The sequence below is a fragment of the Abramis brama genome (genome assembly GCF_963993115.1).
Source record: "Abramis brama genome assembly, chromosome: 3".
Lineage (NCBI taxonomy): Eukaryota > Metazoa > Chordata > Actinopteri > Cypriniformes > Leuciscidae > Abramis > Abramis brama.
In genome coordinates this window covers 18,271,608-18,293,431 of record NC_139965.1, presented here as the reverse complement: position 1 = coordinate 18,293,431, position 21,824 = coordinate 18,271,608, and the positions used below count along the sequence as shown (strand labels likewise).

The following is a 21,824-nucleotide window of genomic DNA, read 5'->3' as shown; positions in this document are numbered from 1 at the left end:
TTTACTTATTTCCTGCTATTCATTTATTCATTTATAGCTGTCTTCTTCAGTGATGGTTGACAATAACATGACTTGTTTTTGACAAATAAAACAAGAATAAAACTAATTAACTAGGCTAAGATTTGATTTTGATACCTAAAATCACCAGTTGAATAAAAGTTAAATTACAAAAATGTCTCAGAAAATTAGTTCTGAGAAAAGCATAATTTGTTTGCAGATACCAACTGGTTTGATATTTTGCTGTCTAATTAAGTTTCATTCTTATTTTAAGTGACTATATGCCATTTGGAAATGGTCACAGTCATTTATAAATGTGTGCTGTTGTTGTAAGGTGGAGCGTTCAACTTTTTAAATATAATTTAAATTATTTGTATCAAAGTAAAGTGCTGTGATCCTGATGTTAAAGTTAGAGTTGTCCTGTTTCTGTTTTTATTTTATTCAATTAGCCGAAATAAAAATAAAAAAGTGATCATACTTTCATTCTTTTCCCTCATGAGACTAATGTTTCATCCATTACCAATCCCAGTGTCATGCTTGCCAGGAAACAAAAGTTTGCCTCTTCTTTGGAAAAAGCATTCACTTGTGTTTTGAAATGAAGAATGGATTGCATACGTACAGCTGTCTGATAACATTTAGATTCCCTTTAATATTCAGATAAAATGGGCTTCTAAAAGTCCCACAAGTTGCATCCTGTCTTGAGTTTTTCTTTCCCAAGTGGGGTCCGCACTTACTGTCAGTCGTCTCACTGCCGGTTTCCTCTCCCTGTTAAGTGTTAACCATGTTGTGATGTCATGAGTGGGTGTACTTTGAGATCAGGGCAGCTTTAAATTGCTGTCAGGAAAGTTACGCACTTCTTGCTTAACCTACTTAATCTGGGTTAGACACACGTTCAGTGAGTATTGTTTTATTTTCTTCTCTTCACCTGATAAAAACATTGTGTAGGAAAACGTGACCTGTAGAGTATTGCTTGGTGTGATAGTAATTGACCGTCCATGTTAAGAACTTGCTTGTAAACAGATTTTCATGTGAAGTATTTTTTTTTTTTGGCAAAAGGTTTGGGGTTGTTGAAGCATTGTTTTATGTGAAATACTTTGTGGTCTTAGAATATGAAGACTAAATTTGTTTAGTATGTGTAGTAAATTGATCTTTATTTGATTCAGTTGTCAAACATTTTGTAGCAATATTTTTGTGCTCTCATAAACAGTGTTTGGTGATCAAAAAATCTGTCAGCTGTTTACTTTACAGTAATGCTCAATTAGTCTTACTAAACTCGTAATACAATTACAGGCTTTACGTATAGCCTGAATTCTGTCATTTGGATTGTTTTTCTGTGTTGTGCTTTCAAATCTGAAAAAAAAGATAAAAAATGCAGATTGATTTACTAATATAAGCATCTTTTTTAATGAAAACATTAAGGCAATTAAAACAAGTATAAAGGTTTTATACAGCATTTTGATTTTTAAATTGCAAAAGTGTCCTGTGCTTTTCAAAAATGACCGTATATTTTATTTCCTGATAGTACTGAGCAAATTTGTGGTAGAACAGGTAGTGCGTCTGAATTTCGATGAAGTGCAGTTTAACCCAGCCGACTGCATTCTTTTGACATTGTTATGGTGGGAATGGCACTGAGAGTCTATCAAAAAGCAGGTAAATGGGGACATGTCATTTGAGCCAACACGGAAATGTGCTCCACATTTGTTAGGTAGAATAATAGAGTAAAATCTCTGTCCTAAAAGGAAATACCAGTAGTTGTTGTTGTTTTTTGCCTTGACGTCAAACAGAATGAAAATGTTGAGTTATCTTATCAGATCTTGAGACAAAATTTCAATTGCCCCTCGTTTAACACAAAAAAAAGACATATTGTCTAATGAGACTGTGTGATAATAAGTGTTTATGTGATTTGTAAAATAGGCCATTAAGGGTGTGGACAGAATCGCTCCACCTACATTTAATCATCATATAGTTCTGCTGAAGCGAACCAGACTTGTTTAGAACAAGCAAGGGTTTTTATTCTTCGTTTTTTTTTTTGGTTCCGATAAGATTGCAAGCCAAACTTATCCCACCAGTCACTGAAAATGGTTTCCGAAAAAAACCCTTTTCTCTGCCTTCAGACAAATGAATGGACAAAATGCAGGGTGAATTAAGTACGTTGATTTATTCCCTAATGAAACGGCAAGTTTCTGGCAAGTTGAGCCTCAAGTCAACAAGAATCTTGCATCAGAGTTTGCTTAGTCATAAGAGAGGAGAAGCAGGATGATTGTTTTGAAGTGAGACAACAGTCGGTCACTGAACATGGACGTTGATTAATATTTCTGTGGAAGAATTAGTCAACTGTGCTCCCTCCCATTGTTGGATAACTGGTGGCTTACCAGCAAAGATGATGACTTGGCACATTATTTATGGAAGTCAGAAAGATTCCTTTTTTTTTTTTTTCGTTTTCAGCGAAAAAGACTTAGTTGGCTTCTTTTGATGGTTGTACAGTATTAATGTCTTATTGGATCTAAAGGGGAGTTGGATAGCGATTAAATCCCTGGCGGTTGCAGAAATATATTTACTGTTGCTTAGTCGCAGGCATTCATACTCGACTACAATCCAGCTGTATCAGGCGGCAGATCATGTGACATGATGCTGTACAGTTGCGTAAATTTGCTGTTGCTCAAGTCACCTCAAATTGTCAACTCTATTTGAAAACAATTACCTTGATCCCTGCAAATCTCTGTGTAACACAGTTCGTTGTTATGGGAATAAACAAATACAAAATGATTTTTGTCCTGCTCGCCACACTCTGTCAGTGTGAACACCCTTTAATTTTCACTCTCAGACTTTTTTTGTACTCTGGAAAGATTTTTGGAAAGACGTATTAGATATTTTCTATCTAAACTTGGACACAGTCACCTCTGATAACCGATCGCTCTAAATTGTAATGTAGACATGCGTTTTCTGTAAAGCTGCTTTGAAACAATATGTATTGTGAATAAATGCGAATTGAATATTTTCTCTACGATCCCAGGTAGACATAGAAAAAAATATATATTCTTCACTCCCTCACAGCCTCTTTTACGTTTGTATTTAATAAAATATATACGACTAAGGTCCTTTAACTGATTGGAATCAAACCCCTGCATTTAGCTGTCACCGGAACATTTAGTTTGGGTGTGCTGTTCATTTTTAATCTAGCCTAGTTAGTCAGTTCCACAGTATTAAAGCTCATCTGTGATTCATATCCTCAATTATTCTCTTGCACCTGCAACTCAAATGACTCATTCTGCAATCTTCCATCTTTTTCTCTCCCCAGGTGATTCCTGAAGCGCTCCGAGTCCATCTCTCTTCCTCGGCTCCGTCTCTGCATGTGCCCGGGGCAGCACAGATATAGCAGTGGGCCGCTGTGCTGACGGACTTGGTGACATTAGGAACTCCTGCCTTGGTTCCCTCCATTGTGTCTAATGGATCTCAGGCTTGCCTCATTGACGCTCTGTACACTACTGATTCTCGTGACCTCTGGGCCACAGCCATCCATTGGAGAGAAGGTTTACACCAACGCATGGGCTGTCCACATCACAGGGGGAGAGCAGGAAGCTAACCGGATTGCTAGCAAGCATGGCTTTGTAAACCACGGGAATGTGAGTGTTATGTTCAGACAAGTAATTATTGTATGTTTGGCTCACTTGGGTTGGTTGGCTTGCTCATCTATGTGCATCCATGTGTTCATTTTTAAAATGAAAGGTGTTAAGGCCTATTGAACTGCTTTTATTTTTAAGCCGTTTGGATTTTCTGAGCAATATGACTCCGTCCACAACCACTGACGGACTGTCCCGTATTAGCATATATTTCCGCTCTCGGCCATTTGTATACTTTCAGCCAAGGCCGCACTTTACGTGTCTTGTGTCGACACCCCCACAGAAGAGAGGGTCTCAAACACTGACTGTCCACTTGACTTTGAAGAGAACTTTTAAAGCTTGCTGCCGCTGCACCATGAGATTCTAATTTGTAAAGATGCAGATTTTGTCCTTTTCTTCCTCTCACCACCCCATTCTGTAGAACTCATCATGAATTTTGAATATTTCCTGCATGTTACGTCTGAATGCTCTGACTCTCTCTGAAGGAATGCATAAAACATCTTCCTCTTTCTCCGGTTGTCATTTGATATTCTCAGCTTGTAACATGCCCTTGACTTGACTGTAGACTTGTGTGGAATGCGCTGCTACCTCACTTCCTGACCGCGATACAATTTTTTTTTTTTTTAACATGCAAAACCTATAGGTTTTGTTTCGATTAGACAGTTTTGCAACTTCCTGCTCTTGAACAAAACTGATCCGATTTTTCATTTACCATAAGTAATTGAAAGCACATCATAGCAGTCGAGAGTCAATTCATTAGGTTAGATGATTAATTTAGATGTATATTACAGCCCACCCTCTAGTAATGGGTTCACTTTAAAACGCAAACAGCCCTGTGTCCAGATGGTACTGTAAAGCCAGGTGATGAATGGATCCTTGCACGCATTGTCGGGAGCACTGAATATGCTGCGGTTAGTAATTGCTGAAAATGAATGCCTCAGGGTCCACGCTGGCATTCAGTCCTGTATCTCTTGAGAGATGAACTAATAACGCTGCCATTTTTAGTGTTGCGAGGCAGCGTGTGTGCGCAGCTTTAAAAATGCAGCTTCTATGCTCAGGTTTATTCATGATCTGGTCTTTTGACCATATATCCATTTTTCTTGTGGTCCCGCCTGTTTACCTTCACTTTTAGACATGACTGGTATCCGATTTCTGTTTACGTTAATCCCCATCCAAAATTATTCTGTTGGTGATCGCTTTACTATGCGACATGGTTGACTTTCAGATTTTGAATGTCCTTACTAGAATTATTTATATAATGGTATATAATAGTTGATTGGCCATGATTATTTGCCAGCATGGACTAGTTAAAAGCTGTCATGGATGTTTTGTTTGCAGTGCAAAATCTGACTGAATGGATATAGTCTGGAAAATTTAGGTAATTTTCGTTTGTTTTATCTACAGTTCGTTTAGATCGAATTTATCTCCTTGTTGCTGAGAAATATAATGTATCTTATCTTTCCGTAGTGAAGCTGTTTTATTTATAAAATTCACGAGGCAGAGGTTGAAAACCAGTTTCTATGCTCCTGAATGGTTCTGTGTGCGTGCAATTTTGCAACCATATATAAAGTTTCCACCTCAAAAAAAAAAAAAGCTGTGAGTTTTAGTGCGAGCGCATACAGGCTCGTCTGCTTCATAATGTGGCATTAAAAAGTTATCTTTGTGGCAAATGCGTCGCCCTCGCCTCTTGTGGTGTCTGGGAATTCCAAGGGGAACCGGGTGTACGTGTTTAAACGCAGGTCAGATGTTCAGATATCCGATATGTATCTGATTTAAAACCACATTTGGAAGTGGCTCAGAACGTGCCAGTGTAAACGCAGCCTGAGTGATGGTTTCGCAGCTGACCAAAGTGCATTACTACAGGCATATTTCTGCGTTTATCATTGGTAGAACTGGAGTTGGTTTTGGTTTCGCAGCTGACCAAAGTGCATTACTACAGGCATATTTCTGCGTTTATCATTGGTAGAACTGGAGTTGGTTTTGTAGGACCAGCCAAGGCAGGCATTACTATTAATTGCCATTATTATTACTATAGCCTACTATTTAAAAGCTTAGTGTGTCCATAAATGGGTTAAAAATCCCATAGACTTCTATTGAGCCATAGAGACTAGAAAGTCATGTAGACTTGTGCATGGAAGTTTTATTTTGAAATCTATTTCTGATGATCTTCATGATTTTTTTGGAACTTTACCAGAACCCTTTGATTCATGTTAAAGAACTAAACATGTAATTTTGATTTGCATTATCATTACATTCAGCAATTTATTGCCAGAGCTTTCTTTGAAACTGTTGGTTATGATCGTAAGAAGGGGAACAAACTTGAAGGGGAACAAACTTGAAGCCACAGGATGCTTTTGAGCTTGAAACTGAGAATGTTTATATTGGACTGTCGAGCTGTTATGGATCACTGTAAATCACCTGTGATCTTTTATAATAAGATTGTAGCCTGGTTTTTCTCACTGTGAGACCGCTGCAGCTCCGCAGAACAGAAATCACACCTGGCCGAGCCCCAGACCCACATTGTGTGATGAGACATGCTGACAGCACTGTTGGCAGAGTTTGAAAAGCGTATTGTTTGGTTACACTAGTGCCGTGGGCTTAACGTTTTTAACATGTCTCATTTGTGTTCCAAGTGGAGGATTTCTTCTACAGACAGAGAAAAGCTTCGGATTTATCCAAACAGTACCTGCTCTTTTTCTTGTGCATTTGAAGATGCTTTTGTGTAGTTTTTTCCCTCTCTGTTTTTCTTTGGTGATGTAATGAGTGGCATGAATAAGCCGTTGATGTGCTCTCGAGTGTACATTTAACAGAATTTCCTCTCAATATTTTTTCGGTTAAATATTTAAAGGGATAGTTCACCCAAAAAGGAAAATTACCCCATGTTTTACTCGCCCTCAAGCCATCCTAGGTGTATATGACTTTCTTCTTTCAGACGAACACAAACGGAGTTATATTAAAAAATATCATTGCAATATCATTCCAAGCTTTATAATGGTAGTGAATGGTGGTCTTGATTTTGAAGTCCAAAAAAGTGCATCCATCCATCATAAAAGTGCTGCTCCGGGGGGATAATAATAAAGAAATTCTTCATGCCTTAAAATAGCTTGAATGTAACTCTACCCTTGCCTCATTTTAGTATATGTGGTTCTATGAATATGCAAATGAGCCCCGCCTCCACTCACTCACACCAGCCCAGAGATCCACTCGTTGATGATCACACGTTGACGTGATTGGTTACAAGGTAGTTTGTGACGTCAGAAACACCAGCGATTTCAAACCGCGTTTTTGAGACTGTCTTTGGTTCACTGCAGTTTTAAGGAGAAAATACTCAGCAATGGTGTTGACTTATGAATTTGCACATGATTCGTCTTAAAGCATTTTAAAAACACCACATAGACATATAAACAACATTAAAAGCTTGATTTTCACCACAGGGGGACTTTAAGTGAGGCGATGTGACTGAGGGAAAAGAGTGAAATAATAAATGAGATGACTTGGCTATGTTATTGAGGGGTGCCATTATTAGATTTATGAAGAGAAGCTGTGAGCACGGCAAAGTCTGCAAAGAAAAAGTGGGTTAAAGGTGGATCCCTTTAGGTCCTGGACACCATCCAGATACATCATCTCATTATTTTCCTGGTTGCTTGGTCAGGATACATTTTGTTACCTCCCCCTGTGTTTGGAGTTTAGGCAGCCGTTGTGACTCGATGGTTTCACGGTGAAGTCTTTAGGATTGTCTGAGACATCTGTTCCATTTTAGTTATCTTTGCTTTCATTCCCTCATGATCATAATTCACAGACGGCCAAATCATGTTGGAATAGTGTTTTTTTTTTGTGTGTGTGTTTTTTTACTTTTAATGTAGTATGTTGTAGATGGCAACTTTCCCATAAAGATCAATTATGAATCCCACCCAAAATCACTTTGAATTGTCTGTGAGAAATTCCTTGTTCCATTTATTTTATTATTATGTTGATGGAAAACAAGGGCTTGGATTACCAGAAATGAATCTGTTTGAAGGATTTCACAGCTGGGAAACCAGACGGATACTTGCAGGTGTTTGCGCTGATGTGGAGGGAAAGCAAGATCCTGGGCTGCAGCTGAAGTTTTATGGCACGCAATTGTGCCAGGACTACAAGGCAGTAGATTTGCTTCAAGGCACAAGTTGAATTATAGGGACTTGCTCAATATCATGATAATGTGCCTCTGTAGTTGACTGACACAAAATGTAAGCAAGTTAATTTTTTAACTTCAGTAATGCAGTTTAAAAATATTGGTAATCCCCTTAAGATGATGTCTGATTAAAAATGATGTCAGAAGCATGTATGAAATGAATTGATAGAAATGAGAGAAGTGTTCTAGTTTGAGTCTTGCAGTTGCATTTAGTGCCTTGCCTACTAACCTACATCCTGCTAGCTTATAAATTAATGTTCAAAGCCAAATTTCACTAATTCATACAGTCCTGCTGTTTGCTTTCTTCTCCATGTTGTGCTTTTTACCATTACTAAGAGACTCATTTAGTAGTTACAAAGGCTGTGTTGTTTTTCTAGATGAGGACAGCTGATATTTCTAATGTTTTATTTACAGACAACTTTTTAGTCAAGCTAGCACATAAGCTAACAACAAGAGAACTTTTGAGTTTGATCAGTTGTTTCATTGAGTAATCATCAGATAAAGGATAGGATTGAATTGAGTTGAACTCGGTTCAGTTTGAATTAATAATCAAATGAGAAATACTGAATGTAGCATGTTATTGGTTCTTTGATAGTGGTCAAAGCTCTGACCCAGTTCGTTTGCTGGCTTCCATGACTGCAATGGACTGGGTGTCGAAACACTATTTGGAAAATTGGCAGTGGGCGGAAACACACCGACCAAAAAAAAAAAAAGACATTCCGATATGGAACGCACATTTCAAAGTAATTGTACAATAGCATTGTTTTTCAGAGAAGCCAGTATGTGAACTTAGCATGTTTCCTAAATATCTGCTAACATATTATGGTATTCTTATGCTTTAGAACAGTCAAAAAATGACATAAAGCAGCTCTAAACATCAAATATGTTCAAATTGGCTGCCGTTGTGTGAAGTCACGCAACGTTCTCCCTTTCAGTGTGTACAGACCAATTAGTTGTCGTTGGGAAATTGTCTCGACTGTTCCAGACTATTTTTATTCCATGTCACTTGAAGGCTTTCATATAATGATGATTTCTGTTCTCGTAATGTCTTGCTTGTTTGCTTTAACCTTATTTCTGTGCCTACAGCACAAGATGCAGGTTATATTGTATCTGGATGCAAAGGTTATTTTACCCCATTACCTGGTTTACCTTCCTAGAAGCAATATCTACTTCATAAAGAGAGGATTGCGGAACTTCAAAAACAAATCTAGTCTTTTGTCCTCACAACCATAATACTATTTTGCAAAATAATTTTTACTTTCCGTCCCAGTGATTTATTGCTTTTGATGGGTTCCCATGCCTCTCTTTGTAACTGTGGAGATCTTGAGTCTGAAAACAGCACTTGCCACATTCATGGGAACCGCAAACATGTTTCAAGCTCGCTGTTTTTTTTTTCTCAGTAGCTGTCGCGGTGTTCTTCTGTGGTTCATGTATCTTATTTAACCCTTTTTAGCTTGCTTGAATTCCTTTCACTCCCTCAAAAATGTTACAATGAAAGATAATATGAAGGCTTAAGGCTAAAAATGACCCAGAAGGAAAGAGGAAGAAAAAGCGCATAATTGGCCCCCAGAGAGTTTCAGCTGTTGAGAGGAAATGGCTCGTCGTAGTCCATGACAGTCCAAACTGACACTCTTCAATAGAGTTGTCCAGGTATTTCCTTTCCTACTCTCCATTTTATCTAAACCAATTATTTAGTGAAATGGTTTATTCATGGGAACTAGACTTTAAAAAAAAGATTTCCATTTTCTCAGAAATCCATTGTTTTTCATCACATTGGTTCAAAGAGGTGTCTTTACAAGATAAATATTGCATCACAATTCACTGTTTTGTAACTCAGCATGTTGGTGCAAGCGGTTGTTGATAAGGTTTTAACTGTCAACTTGCCTTCTCCGCAAAGCACAGCAGAAAGAATGAACCCTTAAAGCTAGGGTGTTGATTGCTCTTGATTTTAATCTTTTTGCCTTTTGTTTTTCAGACATATAAGAGTGTATTATTCCACTCCATAGAGTCGGCTTCTTTGTCTTTATGCCTGTTCTTGCCCCTATGGCTCCCCACCGCTCCCTGTAGACAATCACACCACAGTTGGATATTTCTAATGAAAGCTAATGAGCTATGAACATTGACTTGTCTTTTATGATAGAGGAAGAGTGAGAATTGAGGGTGAGAATACTCCTTTGACTAGTCAGGTTTTCGGGCACCGCAAGCATCATTCTTACTCTGGTTGATTTTCTCAAGACCACAGTGCAAGATCTTTAACTCCTTGAATCGATAGACATTGACGTATCGATCTACATGCATGTGACTAGTTTTATTCATTTGTTGTGCAACCTCTTTTTCCTCTGCTTTTTTTACTCTTTGATTAGAATGAAGTTCTAGCCTAATTAAAATGTGAATATTTTTTTGGTTTCTTGTTTTGAAAACTAAAAATATTTACATTCTTGAACGATTACCCATTGATTATAATAAAGTTTAATTTTATTTAATCGTCTAATTAAATGACTTTACATTTTAAATTACGATTTTTTTTTTTTTTTTGCCTGGTTGCTCATAAAACAAGCGCACAAGCATTGAAAGATGGAGCAGAACATCAAAGAGATTTTGGGGTGGACTCTTTTGACTACTTAGCCTATATGATTAGTCAACACTTTTCTCTAGTTAGGTTGTCGGGCCCAACTGAACACTTCTGCCATTGAAATGTACAGTTTCAGATCATATGATTCTGAGCAAGTTGTCATGTGCCATCCCCCTCCCTGACATCAGCTGGTTGTATCCATAGATATCATGTATAAAGGCTAGATGTCTCGTGCGCGCTGCTGGCCAATGGAGGTCGACGTCCGCACGTGGCGGCCATCTTGCCACAGACAGCTCGCTCACTCGTTTAATGGTGCATGTACTTTTAAATAACCATAACTTGCTCAATTTTCTACCGATTTTCAAACGGTTTGGTTTGTTATAAACGTCAGAGATGTAGTTATGACACTGCATACATACACTGCATACATATGAATAATTATAACATACATGTTCAAGCATTCAGAATTATAGCCACGTTAATAACGTTTGTAAGAAACCAAACCGTTTGTAAATCTGTCAAGATTTCAGCGAGATAAGAGGATTTGTGTGCGTGCTGATCACTCACCTTAATTCACAGCTTCACTGTGACAAGATGGCCGAACGGTGATGCCGGAAGTGACTGCGCCATAAGACATCTAGCGTTTATATATGATATCTATGGTTGTATCATATAAACTAGCTGTGGAAAGCAGTCTGCTTCTAGTGCTACCTGTGTAGTTCAAGCTGAAGTAGCCATAAAGCCTAAATGTTCTTTGTAATAAAGATCCCACCTCTTAAAGAGTTGGTGTTTGTTTGAAAGCCAGCTACATTTCCAGACAGTATAAAAAGCCAGTTTGTTTTATAATGTAATGACGTAACGCAAAACTCAGTGAATTTATGTTCTTGAGCAGCCTCAGGTGGTGTGTTCCTGTTTGGAAGGCTTCCTTACATCTGCTGACATCTTTTCACACATCTTAAGCCCAAGCGTCCTGCCAGACTGTTAAAGACCCACAGCAAGTCATCTGCAATGTGTCTGCTACTGCTCGAGTAATTAATAGAGTTCCACTGAGCTAACGAAGGACTAGAAGGGCATTTTGTTTTGTTGATCATTTATTAGAAGTGTGTTTTGGTATTTTGTATCATTTTTAAAAAAAAATTAAAGAACCCATGCAGTTTTTCTTTTGTGTTGACTCATTTCCTATTGAACAGGAAGTTTGCCCATGACTTCTAAAATTAATCAGAAGTTTAGTAACTTGTATATATAATTTATAATACTGCAGAAGATTTCTTTTTAAATGAATGCTGTTCTTTCAAATATCCAGGTTTCCACAAAAATATTAAGCAACACAAATGTTTTCAACAATAACATGTCTTTTGAACATCAAATCAGCATATTAGAATTATTTCTGAAGGATCATGTGACAGAAGACTATTCATTTTTAACATATTTGAAAATAGAAAACTTATTTTAAATTTTAATAGTTTTCCACAATTTTTGTGATATAATTTTTATCAAATAATTGCAGCCTTGGTGAGCAAATGATATTATGGGGGAAAAAAACACCAAACTTTTGAATGGTAGTGTATATTTCCTTATTTTTCTAAAAAATACTATTATTTGCATAATTTTTTTTTGTTTTTTAACATATAGGACAGACTATCGTTGTCTCCATTTTAAATATTTCCTGTGAACTTTGATCAATGCAGTCTGTGTGTTACCAAGTTGAAAAATGACCTGACTTGAATGATCCAGCAAGAAACTTTTAATATGTAGGCTAATGTATAAGACAGTATGCGTGCACTCTTATTAAAGTTGGCTAATGTTGTGATTTCAGAATGTTTGATTGTCTTTTGTATGTTTGCTTTTTTAAACTTTTTTTTTTTTTTGTGATTTCAGTATTTAATGGATGATTGGATTTGTCTAAATGTTTTTCAACACTCCAGATTAACGCTGTTTAACTGGTCAAACATTACAAAGTTTATCAAAGATTTTCTTGTAACACATTTAATGAGCAGATTAGTTGAAGCTAAATGGTTTGTTTTGAAATCAGGCATAGAGTTGCTCTTGCCCAGTCAGAAACTAAAGGAGAAAAGGATCAGATTTAGTGGTTGTCTGGGAAATAAGGTTTCAGATTTGTTCAGTATGTCAATACTTGTACACTGATAGTCCTGAGAATCTTGACTACGCCTCATACTTGCAAAACAAGCTCTAACTTGAGGTTGCAGACAACAGCAGGGTAATGATACAACAGTCTGGGGTTTGGTCTGGTCTTTAACCACACCTCGACACCTCCACACAAAACATCTCCTTCAGTTTCAGAGAAATTACACCCGTTATAATAAACCATTGTTGCAAACCTGCAACCGGAGTGAACACTCTCAGCAAGATAGATTTGAAGCGACACTAGCAGAATTTGATCGTTCATTTTAGCCATGTCTTTTGCTGTGTTGCAGCTTCAGCAGTTGTCCAGAGTGAAAGATAGACTCGAGAAATGGAAGCAGAATCCGTAACCAAAGCCAGATGTGTTTAAGGTGTGAGCTTAATGTCCTTTTTTTCAAGCATTGTCACCCTGCCTCCCACTCCGGCTCGGGTTTCTCCACAAACCGTTTAATTAAGACATGGCATAGTTCGACATGGTCGGATAGAGTGAGATTTCATTAGATTGTCTGCATTCCCCCCCCCCCCCCTTTTTCACCAAGGCCTTGGCTCAATTTGTCAAGGCCAAGCTCGTGTGCACGCCATGCCCCTTGGCCTGTCACAGAGATAAATCATCTGTGAAAGGAAAGGAATTGCTTAAAACGAACGAGTCCTTGAGCTAGAACAAACAGAAAAAACAATGTCTTGACATTGTGCTGGGCTTGTCTACTGTTGAAGGTGCTCGTGCTTCGTCAGTGTAAGGCCAGTGATGAATTTTGAATGATAATTTGTCTATAACAAAAGCTTAGAGAATGTAGTATATTTGGGGAGTATATATGTTTATAGGAGCAGAATGGTAAATGTAATCTTGGTAAGAGAAGTTGAGTTGCCCTTAAGATGTTTTTACAGCCAACTGAACACTTCCTGTAATGTCACAGATTCACTTCCTACAGGAAGGCTGTTTCAAAAGGTTGATAGCAGTCTTATATTGACTTTTAAGGTGACCCATTTTAGCTAAATCATAAGCAGCATCATGTGTATCTTTCATAGAGAAGGCATTCTCAGAATACATTCCATCTGGGAAAGAGTTTTCCAAGAATAATGAAGCTAGGGAAATGTTGTATGCTTATGTTAATATGTTTTTTTTTCTTTTTTTTTTCTGAAAGGTCTAGTCTAACAGACCCAATTTACCCAATACTTGTGTGTTCTTAGTATTAGTACTGTATTTAGTTATTATAGATAGGGCAGTTGTTGTCAATTTTTTTAGATTAGTCAGACTGGTAACCCGAAGGTCACAGGTTCAATTCTCAATACCGACAGAAAATGACAGAGGTGCCCTTGAGCAAGGTACCTAACCCCCAATTGCTCCCCAGGCGCCACAACATGGCTGCCCGCTGTCCACGGTTTGCAGTGTGTGTGTGTGTGTGTGTGTGTGTGTTCACAACTCACTGCTCCTAATGTGTGTTCACTAAATGGGATGGGTTAAATGCAGAGGACAAATTCTGAGTGTGTTACCATACTTGGCCTTCACTTCGTCAAATTTTTTTTTTTATAATATAAGACTATGGTAAGTGGACCTCTGACTCGCTAGGATGACATGCTCCCCCCAAATATAAGTATAAATATTTTTTTTAAGATTTTAAACTCTTGAGCTTTTATTTTGGTGGAAAACTGCTGATACCAACAGGTATACAAATGCTTCTTTATTACAAATCTAGTGAAATCATACACAAGCATGTAGGAAATTTTGCGAATGTGAAATTAAAGAGTAACTTCCCCATGTCGCGTTCCCTAATGCACTGGAAACTTGAGTAAACCAAGCCACTATGATACGATGTAAACGCATGCAGTTTTATTTTTTTAACTGCTAGTAGATTAGAGTAGTAGCCAAAAGTTGCATACTGTACCTTTAATTAATTAAATCACAGCTTTTTGCCATATAACCATTTTGATTTTATTTGGATTGACAGATGGCTCAAAACACAGCAATAAATATATTTTATGATGTTATGAGAGTGTAAAAATAGTTTCAGTTCATTTATGAAACTGTGGCAGGACAGATTAGATGGGTTACCAGTCTAGGTAGTTAATGGGAAACACTGAGAATATCACAATATTGGCTTGGCAAGATGCAGTGTGTACAGATTCACTTGTGAGTATGCATTTCATTCATAATGCTATCTTCGAGGATGTAGGCTGTATACGGCAAGGAACCTGGGTTTGGTGCATCACTGTCAGTGTTTCCTAACATTTGTCCTGTTCTTTCCACTCAAAGACATTCAGGTGCAAGCATCTGCAAGCCCAGGTGTGTGTTTGTGTTCTTTTGCGGCTTATAAGGAGTTATGATTTTGTAATTAAGTCTTTTGCAATAAAAACATTTTAGTGTTGCTTAGGGCCATCTAGCTGGTAATCACACTGGGAGACTGGAGTGGAATGTGAGACGCTCTACATTTATAAGGAGATTAGATGTCATAACTATTTTAATTGAAGCTTGCAAATTTGAAGCATTACTGGACTAATGCCAAGATATTTAATTTGTGTTACACTCAAACTTTGATGTTCTTATATGATAAATCGATCCTGCTTGGTTTCGAAAGTCAAAACTGCAGTTTTGTTTTGCTGAAATCACAGCAAATTAGCATTTGCATTGCAAATGAGCTCACTGACATTGGGCATTGCTTAAAGACCTGTTTGTATGAGACTGTTTTTGAAGAGAGGTCCCAGAAGAACAGGTGACCTCTGCAGAACGAACTCAATTAACAAGAATTTGCATTTACAAGAACACATAATGCGTACCCAAAAATTCATTATTACACAGTGCTTGGATGTTTTGAGCCATGCTCTGATTTGTATTCCTTCCGTTTTAAGGTCATGTGCTAATTTTATATGTTGGTTAGCTAAATAGGCAAACTTTTTATAAATCGTGACTGCATTAATGTTCTTTACTTTACTTTTAAGTTTGGGGTAATTAGGAACTCATTTACAAGAAAAACTAAATGCTTGTATTTGCATTTTGGAGATTTGCATTTATTTTTATTTTTTTTGTAACTCATAATCAAAAAGTTCAAAATGCCCCGTTGCTCTTCTAGCAATCTCAGAGTTCTTTAAGATGACTTTAATATTCACATGGTAATGATGCTTCTTAAAAGTCATGAGCTTTCTGATAAACTTTGAACTTCATGAACTCATTGAGAATGCAGAATAATTCAGAAACAAACATTCCTTAAAAGTGCACCTAATTACTTTGTAATGGCCAACTGGTACCGTATCTAGAATGCAAGGTCAGTTCTTGAATTAAAACACTTACTTTACAAATTTCATTAAAATAAAAAAGAATGGATACACTAGTAGGATTTTTTTTTTTTAGGCCGATACTGATTCTAACAAACAACTTTTGCCAAATTCCGATACAATATTTGTCACGTGGTCACTTATTTGGACTTTTGTCATTAAAATAGATTACTGTTTTGATCATGTTTTAAATGAGAAAAGTTAAAAAATACATGCATTAAGGTATAGTAAAGAAATCAAATGTAAAATAACACTGCATATTCTTCACTGTATGAATTATATTAATCCTTATTAAAGTTATTCGGTCAAAAGCAGTGAGCGATTTTTATTTATTTTTTTTTATTTTCTTTTGCATTGATTAGTAATAGTAATAGGCTGCTGTCATTTTAAGACCTCATGCACAGATCCAATATGCTGATACTGTTAGACATGATTTTTATTTTCACTTAAGACATAACCGGCGTTACTCACCAAGACGGGCATGGTGACATAATTTTGTGTGAATTTGTCCTTTCAAGCGCAAGAACACATGAAAGAGAACTTAATTCAGTATTCACGTGCTAGATACACACACAAAACATTTCACAGCAAGCACAAAATTGAGTTCTCTTTTGCGTCTTCTTGCACTTGAATATTTAAAAGGCTCAAAAACACATGCATCATCACGAAAGTGAAACCATAACCAGAGAATGTACAGCCAGAGCCACTTCAACCAGAGCCACTGGTTAAGCTGCTAAAGGTTGGTACGTTTTTAATTTTGGTTGTAATTTAGTATTGTAAGCAAATTGAAATGAATGTACTGGACTGCAGCATGTTTGTCTTACATTGCCCACTATGAGGTGGTCTGGATTGTTGCCAGTGCACTTGAATTAATGGGCAATTTTTGTTTACGTTCACTCGGGAGTGACTGAGTAAGGACTGCTAAAATAATGATGCCTTTAAAAACGTATAGTTTTTTTTTGAGTGTGGGGTTTATTTTGTTTTGTAGTGGAGAGCGGTCTGACATGGAAAACATTCATCTGTTATTCTAATGGAGGGAGACTGACCATAAGAGATAACAAACTCCTGTGTGGGGTGGGGTGGGGGGGGGGAGGAGGAGTTCCTGGGTATTCACTGTCTTTGGATGCCTGCAGTAGATATGGAAGAAATGAATCCTATTAATAGTAATTGAATATTGACATTCTGCAGTGCTCTTGCATTAAGTATACTTAATACTTAAAAAACTTAGTATGCGTAATACTTGAAAGAATTCAGGAGCTCAGCACTGAGGGGGCGAACCGGCTAAAAGCACTAATTTAGTTATTTTGAAGTTAACTAATGAACAGGATATTCAGTAATTTTATGTAGTCAGGAAGTGGCTCGATATCAACAATAAGTTCTTCTGGGGTTTTTTTCTGCAGTTCATTTCGCCAACCAATTTAAACTCAATATTGAGTTTTAATACATTGTATGATCCAGCTAATTAAGAAAGAATTGTTTATCTTGGTCAATTTTCTTTTTCATTTGAGATCGTAATTGGCTATCTGATACTAAATTCAAATTTTTAAACCAGAATACAGACTTAAAGTTAAACAACAAGATTTGTGCGTTGTCAGGAAATGTGTATATGTAATATATGTAATAATACATATGTATATGTAATATAATATGTGTATATATAATATATATTTATATAATATATATATAATCAAAAATATGTAATGTTTTTAATGATATGTATAATTAAAAAATAGTTTTTAGGCTGTTGGCCAGGTGAGCAAAAACTTTAGTTATTGCCATCATTTTATATAATTATTTGCTATTGTTAATTTGTATTGCATACATGACATAGATATTACATCGGCCATTTGATAACACTCAATGTCGGTCGACTGCTAACATTATGGAGACCTGCGGAGTGTAATTCTGTCCTGAATGGGGTGCATTTTCCTGGAAGTTGGTTTTTAATGTCTACCCTCGTAATCTCTATCTGTCTCTATCTATCTATAAATATGTGCGTGTTTATGTGTCTTCTGTTTCTAACTCCAAGTTGGGGAAAAATATTCCAGCAGCTTTGGCTTGGCTTGCCACTCTTTGGTTTGGAGTTTTGAATTGCTTCTTGGAGATTTCAATGCGAAAAGAGCACTGATATTGTGCTTGGAACAAATTGCTACCCGCTGTTTGTTTTTCGAAGACAAGGCTCGGTCTGAGGCTCGCTCTCCAGACGTATGAATCTTTCTCTACAGCAATAATAATCAACAGAAACCATCGATTAACCGCACACTATGAAGTCATGCAACAGGGACTGGCCACCTGCAGGACATTTATCTACTTGTCTTGGCAAAAACCTCAGATAACACTAGTCTCGTTGTGATGACAGCATTAGGAAGCATTGCTCCTATTTTGGATTATGAATCCTTGTTGCCGTATGGTACACCTGTTTTCTGCTTGTCAAATCAATCATCTTGCCTTCTGCTCACATTGTGTTTGAGGTAGTCAAAATGACCAAAATGCAAATGCTCACCTTGCTATTTATTTTAGCGTCTCATGCAGTGTGCTTCTCATTTTTAAGTTAAAAATAGTTAATCATTTAGTACTTAACATTAATTATTTTAACGGACCCTTTTCAGATTTCCGGGGTTCTCAGAAGCGGAAGTCGTCATAGTTGGGTAAACTTCTATGTGTTTCCATTTGCTCCAAAATAGATGTTGATAACTGCAGAAATGCGTCATCACAATCTGTGGAAAAAGGTCCATAACGGCTTGTGTTCCGTTATATTTCATCAGTTGTATCCCATTTAGCTGGGTCCTATGTGTGCACGCCCCCAATCATCTCCAAACGTGTTGAGTACTGTTGGTGTGCCAACTCTAATGATACTGCCTAAAATGCAACCAAACCATTTCATTTTAATTGTCTGAATACGTAGTTGTGTTTTCATAATCAGTCATTGCTTTCTCTATTTAAGCAATATTTAAGCTTTCTCTTTCTCTATGTAAGTCCATCCCTATATATGCAGTACTATTGGTTATGTGTTTCTGTGTTAGGCCTAGTTCCTCAGAGACTTCAGTAACCTTGAATTAAGGTTAAAGCTTCAGTCTCAGAAGAATAATAAGCCAGATCTGGATTGTTAGCTATCACGGGTAGCCTTTCATAACACACCTGGCAGTTGTGCTCATTTTAATGGATAATTCACCCAAAAATGAAATTTCAATTACCATTTACTCACCCTCATGTAATTCTATACCTGTTTGATATACATTTCTTTCTTCTGTGGAACACTTAAAGATATTTAAAAAAATGTATCAGTATTTTTTTCCTCCATATAATGAAAGTCAATAGTCAACAGACCTTGATTGACCCTGACTTTCACTGCAAGAACAAAAAGAATTGAAAACTTGTTTAATGTCTCCTATTACATTTACACAGCAATGAAACAACATGATGACAGAATTTTTATTTGGGGTGGACTTTCCCTTTAACAATTACAGTTCAGTTTATGGGACTCTAACAAAAATTGAATTTGAGTTGAATTTGAAATGAAGATGCCCTTTTTCTTACTGTCTGGCCCCCCAAAAATGTATGCATTTATTTTGTTAACTTTGTTGGTAATAGGAATTGAATGATTGAGTACAATTTCAAATGTTCACCTCTGCCTCAGCTCCATCTGGGACCTGTGGCAATTATTTTAAATTCCAAAAAATGTATTTGGCTCAGCGAATAGCTCAAGGGTAAGTTCGCCAGGGAACACTTGACCGCAGCGTCTCGGACAGGAAACTTGGGCAGGTTATAATTGGAGAGCCGCAGCAAGCCAGATTCACTCGCGTACGCATCTTTGTTGACTCGTCGGGATCATGTCCAGCCTACTCCGTTTGGATCCTCCACAACTTTGGTCCCTGGTACCAAACCACACGGTGTGCAATTACGGGCATGTGGAAATAGCTGAGCTATGTTTCGTCTGGGCGATTCTGCAACCAGTAGGCTTTTGTGTACAGAACACAGCCGACCACTTCTATGGCATGGCATTGAATTCGCTTTAACAAAAGCTGCAAGTAACAGCTGCACTGCAGTGGGAACCACTCATTAAACTATTTCGTGCTTTTTAAGTTTAATGTTTTGTTTGAGGAAACGCTTGGATGTTTGCGAACTGTTGTGAGGCCAGTGTCAGACAAAAGAGATGTTTAATGGTACGGTAGTGCTTAAAGCAGGTCCAGGAGCTGATGTTTATTTATTAGATCCCGCAATGTGATATTAGTCGCTCATACAGGGATCATAATGGAGTCCATGTGACTCGTTTTTATGAACTTCAAAGAGCTGCCCGTGGCCTCTTGTGCTGTCATCTCTCATCACCAGTCAGCATTGCGTCCGCGTTGACCTGCGACCTCAGAACTGTCGCCATAGTGACCGTCTGACCTTCCCGAGCAGCTACAGAAGTTGGGAGTGGAAGTGGCCTCCGGGGAGGGAATGGAATGTTCTGTGTTAGAACTGAACAGAGCGGCGCAGCCTAATCACAGAACAGTATGGGATCATACGTGCGCCTGGGACAACTCAAGGATGCACTTATTTTTACGCTACAAAGATATTTATATATTGCTGATACTGTAGAAATCGCTGTAAATTCCTAATGAGAAACACTCAATGAAGGTTGATGTATTGCTTTATATTATTTTGGGTGTGGTTGGAGGTTGCCAATTGTTTTTAGTGTTAACATTGTTTTGGCCACATCTTTGTTACAGACCCATTTGCAAAGCTGTTTAAATAACTCACAGTGAACACCAAAATGAACAGTAGCAATTGTGTGAAGAAGGGATCCTCCTCAGGAAAATTACATAATTGGAAAATTATTGGGAATTGAGAAAAGTCACTTAACTGTCTGTAGAGGAAGTAGTTTGATTACGTGATTGTGCAAATGAAGCATTACATTTTTGAAAATCACAGGCAATCATTTCCAAAGAAAACTGATTTCGATAAGGATAAAGAAAGTGAAGGAAATGAGGGATGTTTGTGAGACTTCCACTGTCTACTTAAGACGCATTTATTAGTAATTTTGAGTTTTACACAATGTAATAATCAACCAGAGCTGCATCAATTAGATGTTGCTGTAATTTGCTTTATAATGTGTGTTCTTTTTCAGTGTTCTTTTTTTATTTTTTTACCATTCATAAGTTTGGAATTCATTTTATTCAGCAAGGATACATTAAATTGATCAAATGTGACAAAAGATTTCTATTTCAAATAAATGCTGTTCTTTTGAACTTTCTGTTCTTCAAAGAATCCTTAATAATAATAATCTGAAATTGTACCAAATCAGCATACTAAGGGCCAGATTTACTAAACAGGGCAAATTAGCGTGAGACCGCAATCCCATAAAAGCGCCGATGGGAGTGGAAAGTTCTGTGCGTGATCTTCTGACGACGCACAAATTAAAGAACACAGACTCAGCCGGATCATTTCCATAATGACCAACGCAATCTATCTGCTTTTTTGGGGGGCGTTAAATAATGGCACAAATACCAGTGAATTGACGAGCGCAAACCTTAGTAAATTGTGTTGCATGATACTCCTCCCATACATTTTGGCCCTATAATGGTTTCTGAAGGATTATGTGACACTGAAGACTGGAGTAATGCAGGAATAATTTATATTTTTGAAAATGTAAAAAGAAAAAAGCTATTGAAAATTGTAATAATCTTGCTGTTTTTACTGTATTTTTGACTATACTGTATAAATAGCCTTGGTGAGCATAAGAGGCAAATATCTTTCCGACCCCAACATTTTGAAATATAGCCTAGGTGTCTGCATTGCACATGCTTATGTTTTATAAAACGGGTGACTCAGACCAGATGACTTTGAATCAGCCCAATACAGGGCTTCTTATTGTCTAGTCTTCAAGTAGATTAGTGTCTAAGAAACTAAATTTTTTTTTACGTTGTAATGTGAAATTTATAAGCATTAAAATTTAACTTATATATGCTGAATGTATTTGTGATTTAAAAAATATATATATTTATTTATTTTTAGTAGTAGTAGTAATGCTGTTATTTATTGAACATTTCTTGAATTTAGTTAATGCCACCAT

The 21,824-nt window shown here is 37.1% G+C and overlaps 1 protein-coding gene across 2 annotated transcripts in view; it reads left to right on the top strand.

Moving 5' to 3' along the window:
• furina (furin (paired basic amino acid cleaving enzyme) a) overlaps window positions 1-21,824 on the top strand; it is an 87,976-nt gene that overhangs the window by 1,086 nt on the left and 65,066 nt on the right. Inside the window, exons 1-2 of one of the 2 annotated variants that reach the window (XM_084109146.1) lie at window positions 786-892; window positions 3,296-3,620. In XM_084109146.1, coding sequence (XP_083965272.1) covers window positions 3,444-3,620 — 177 coding nt within the window. In that variant the 5' untranslated portion in view covers window positions 786-892; window positions 3,296-3,443. Of the gene's footprint in view, window positions 1-785; window positions 893-3,295; window positions 3,621-21,824 lie in introns of those variants that run through there. The other variant, XM_084109145.1, reaches the window with a different exon arrangement.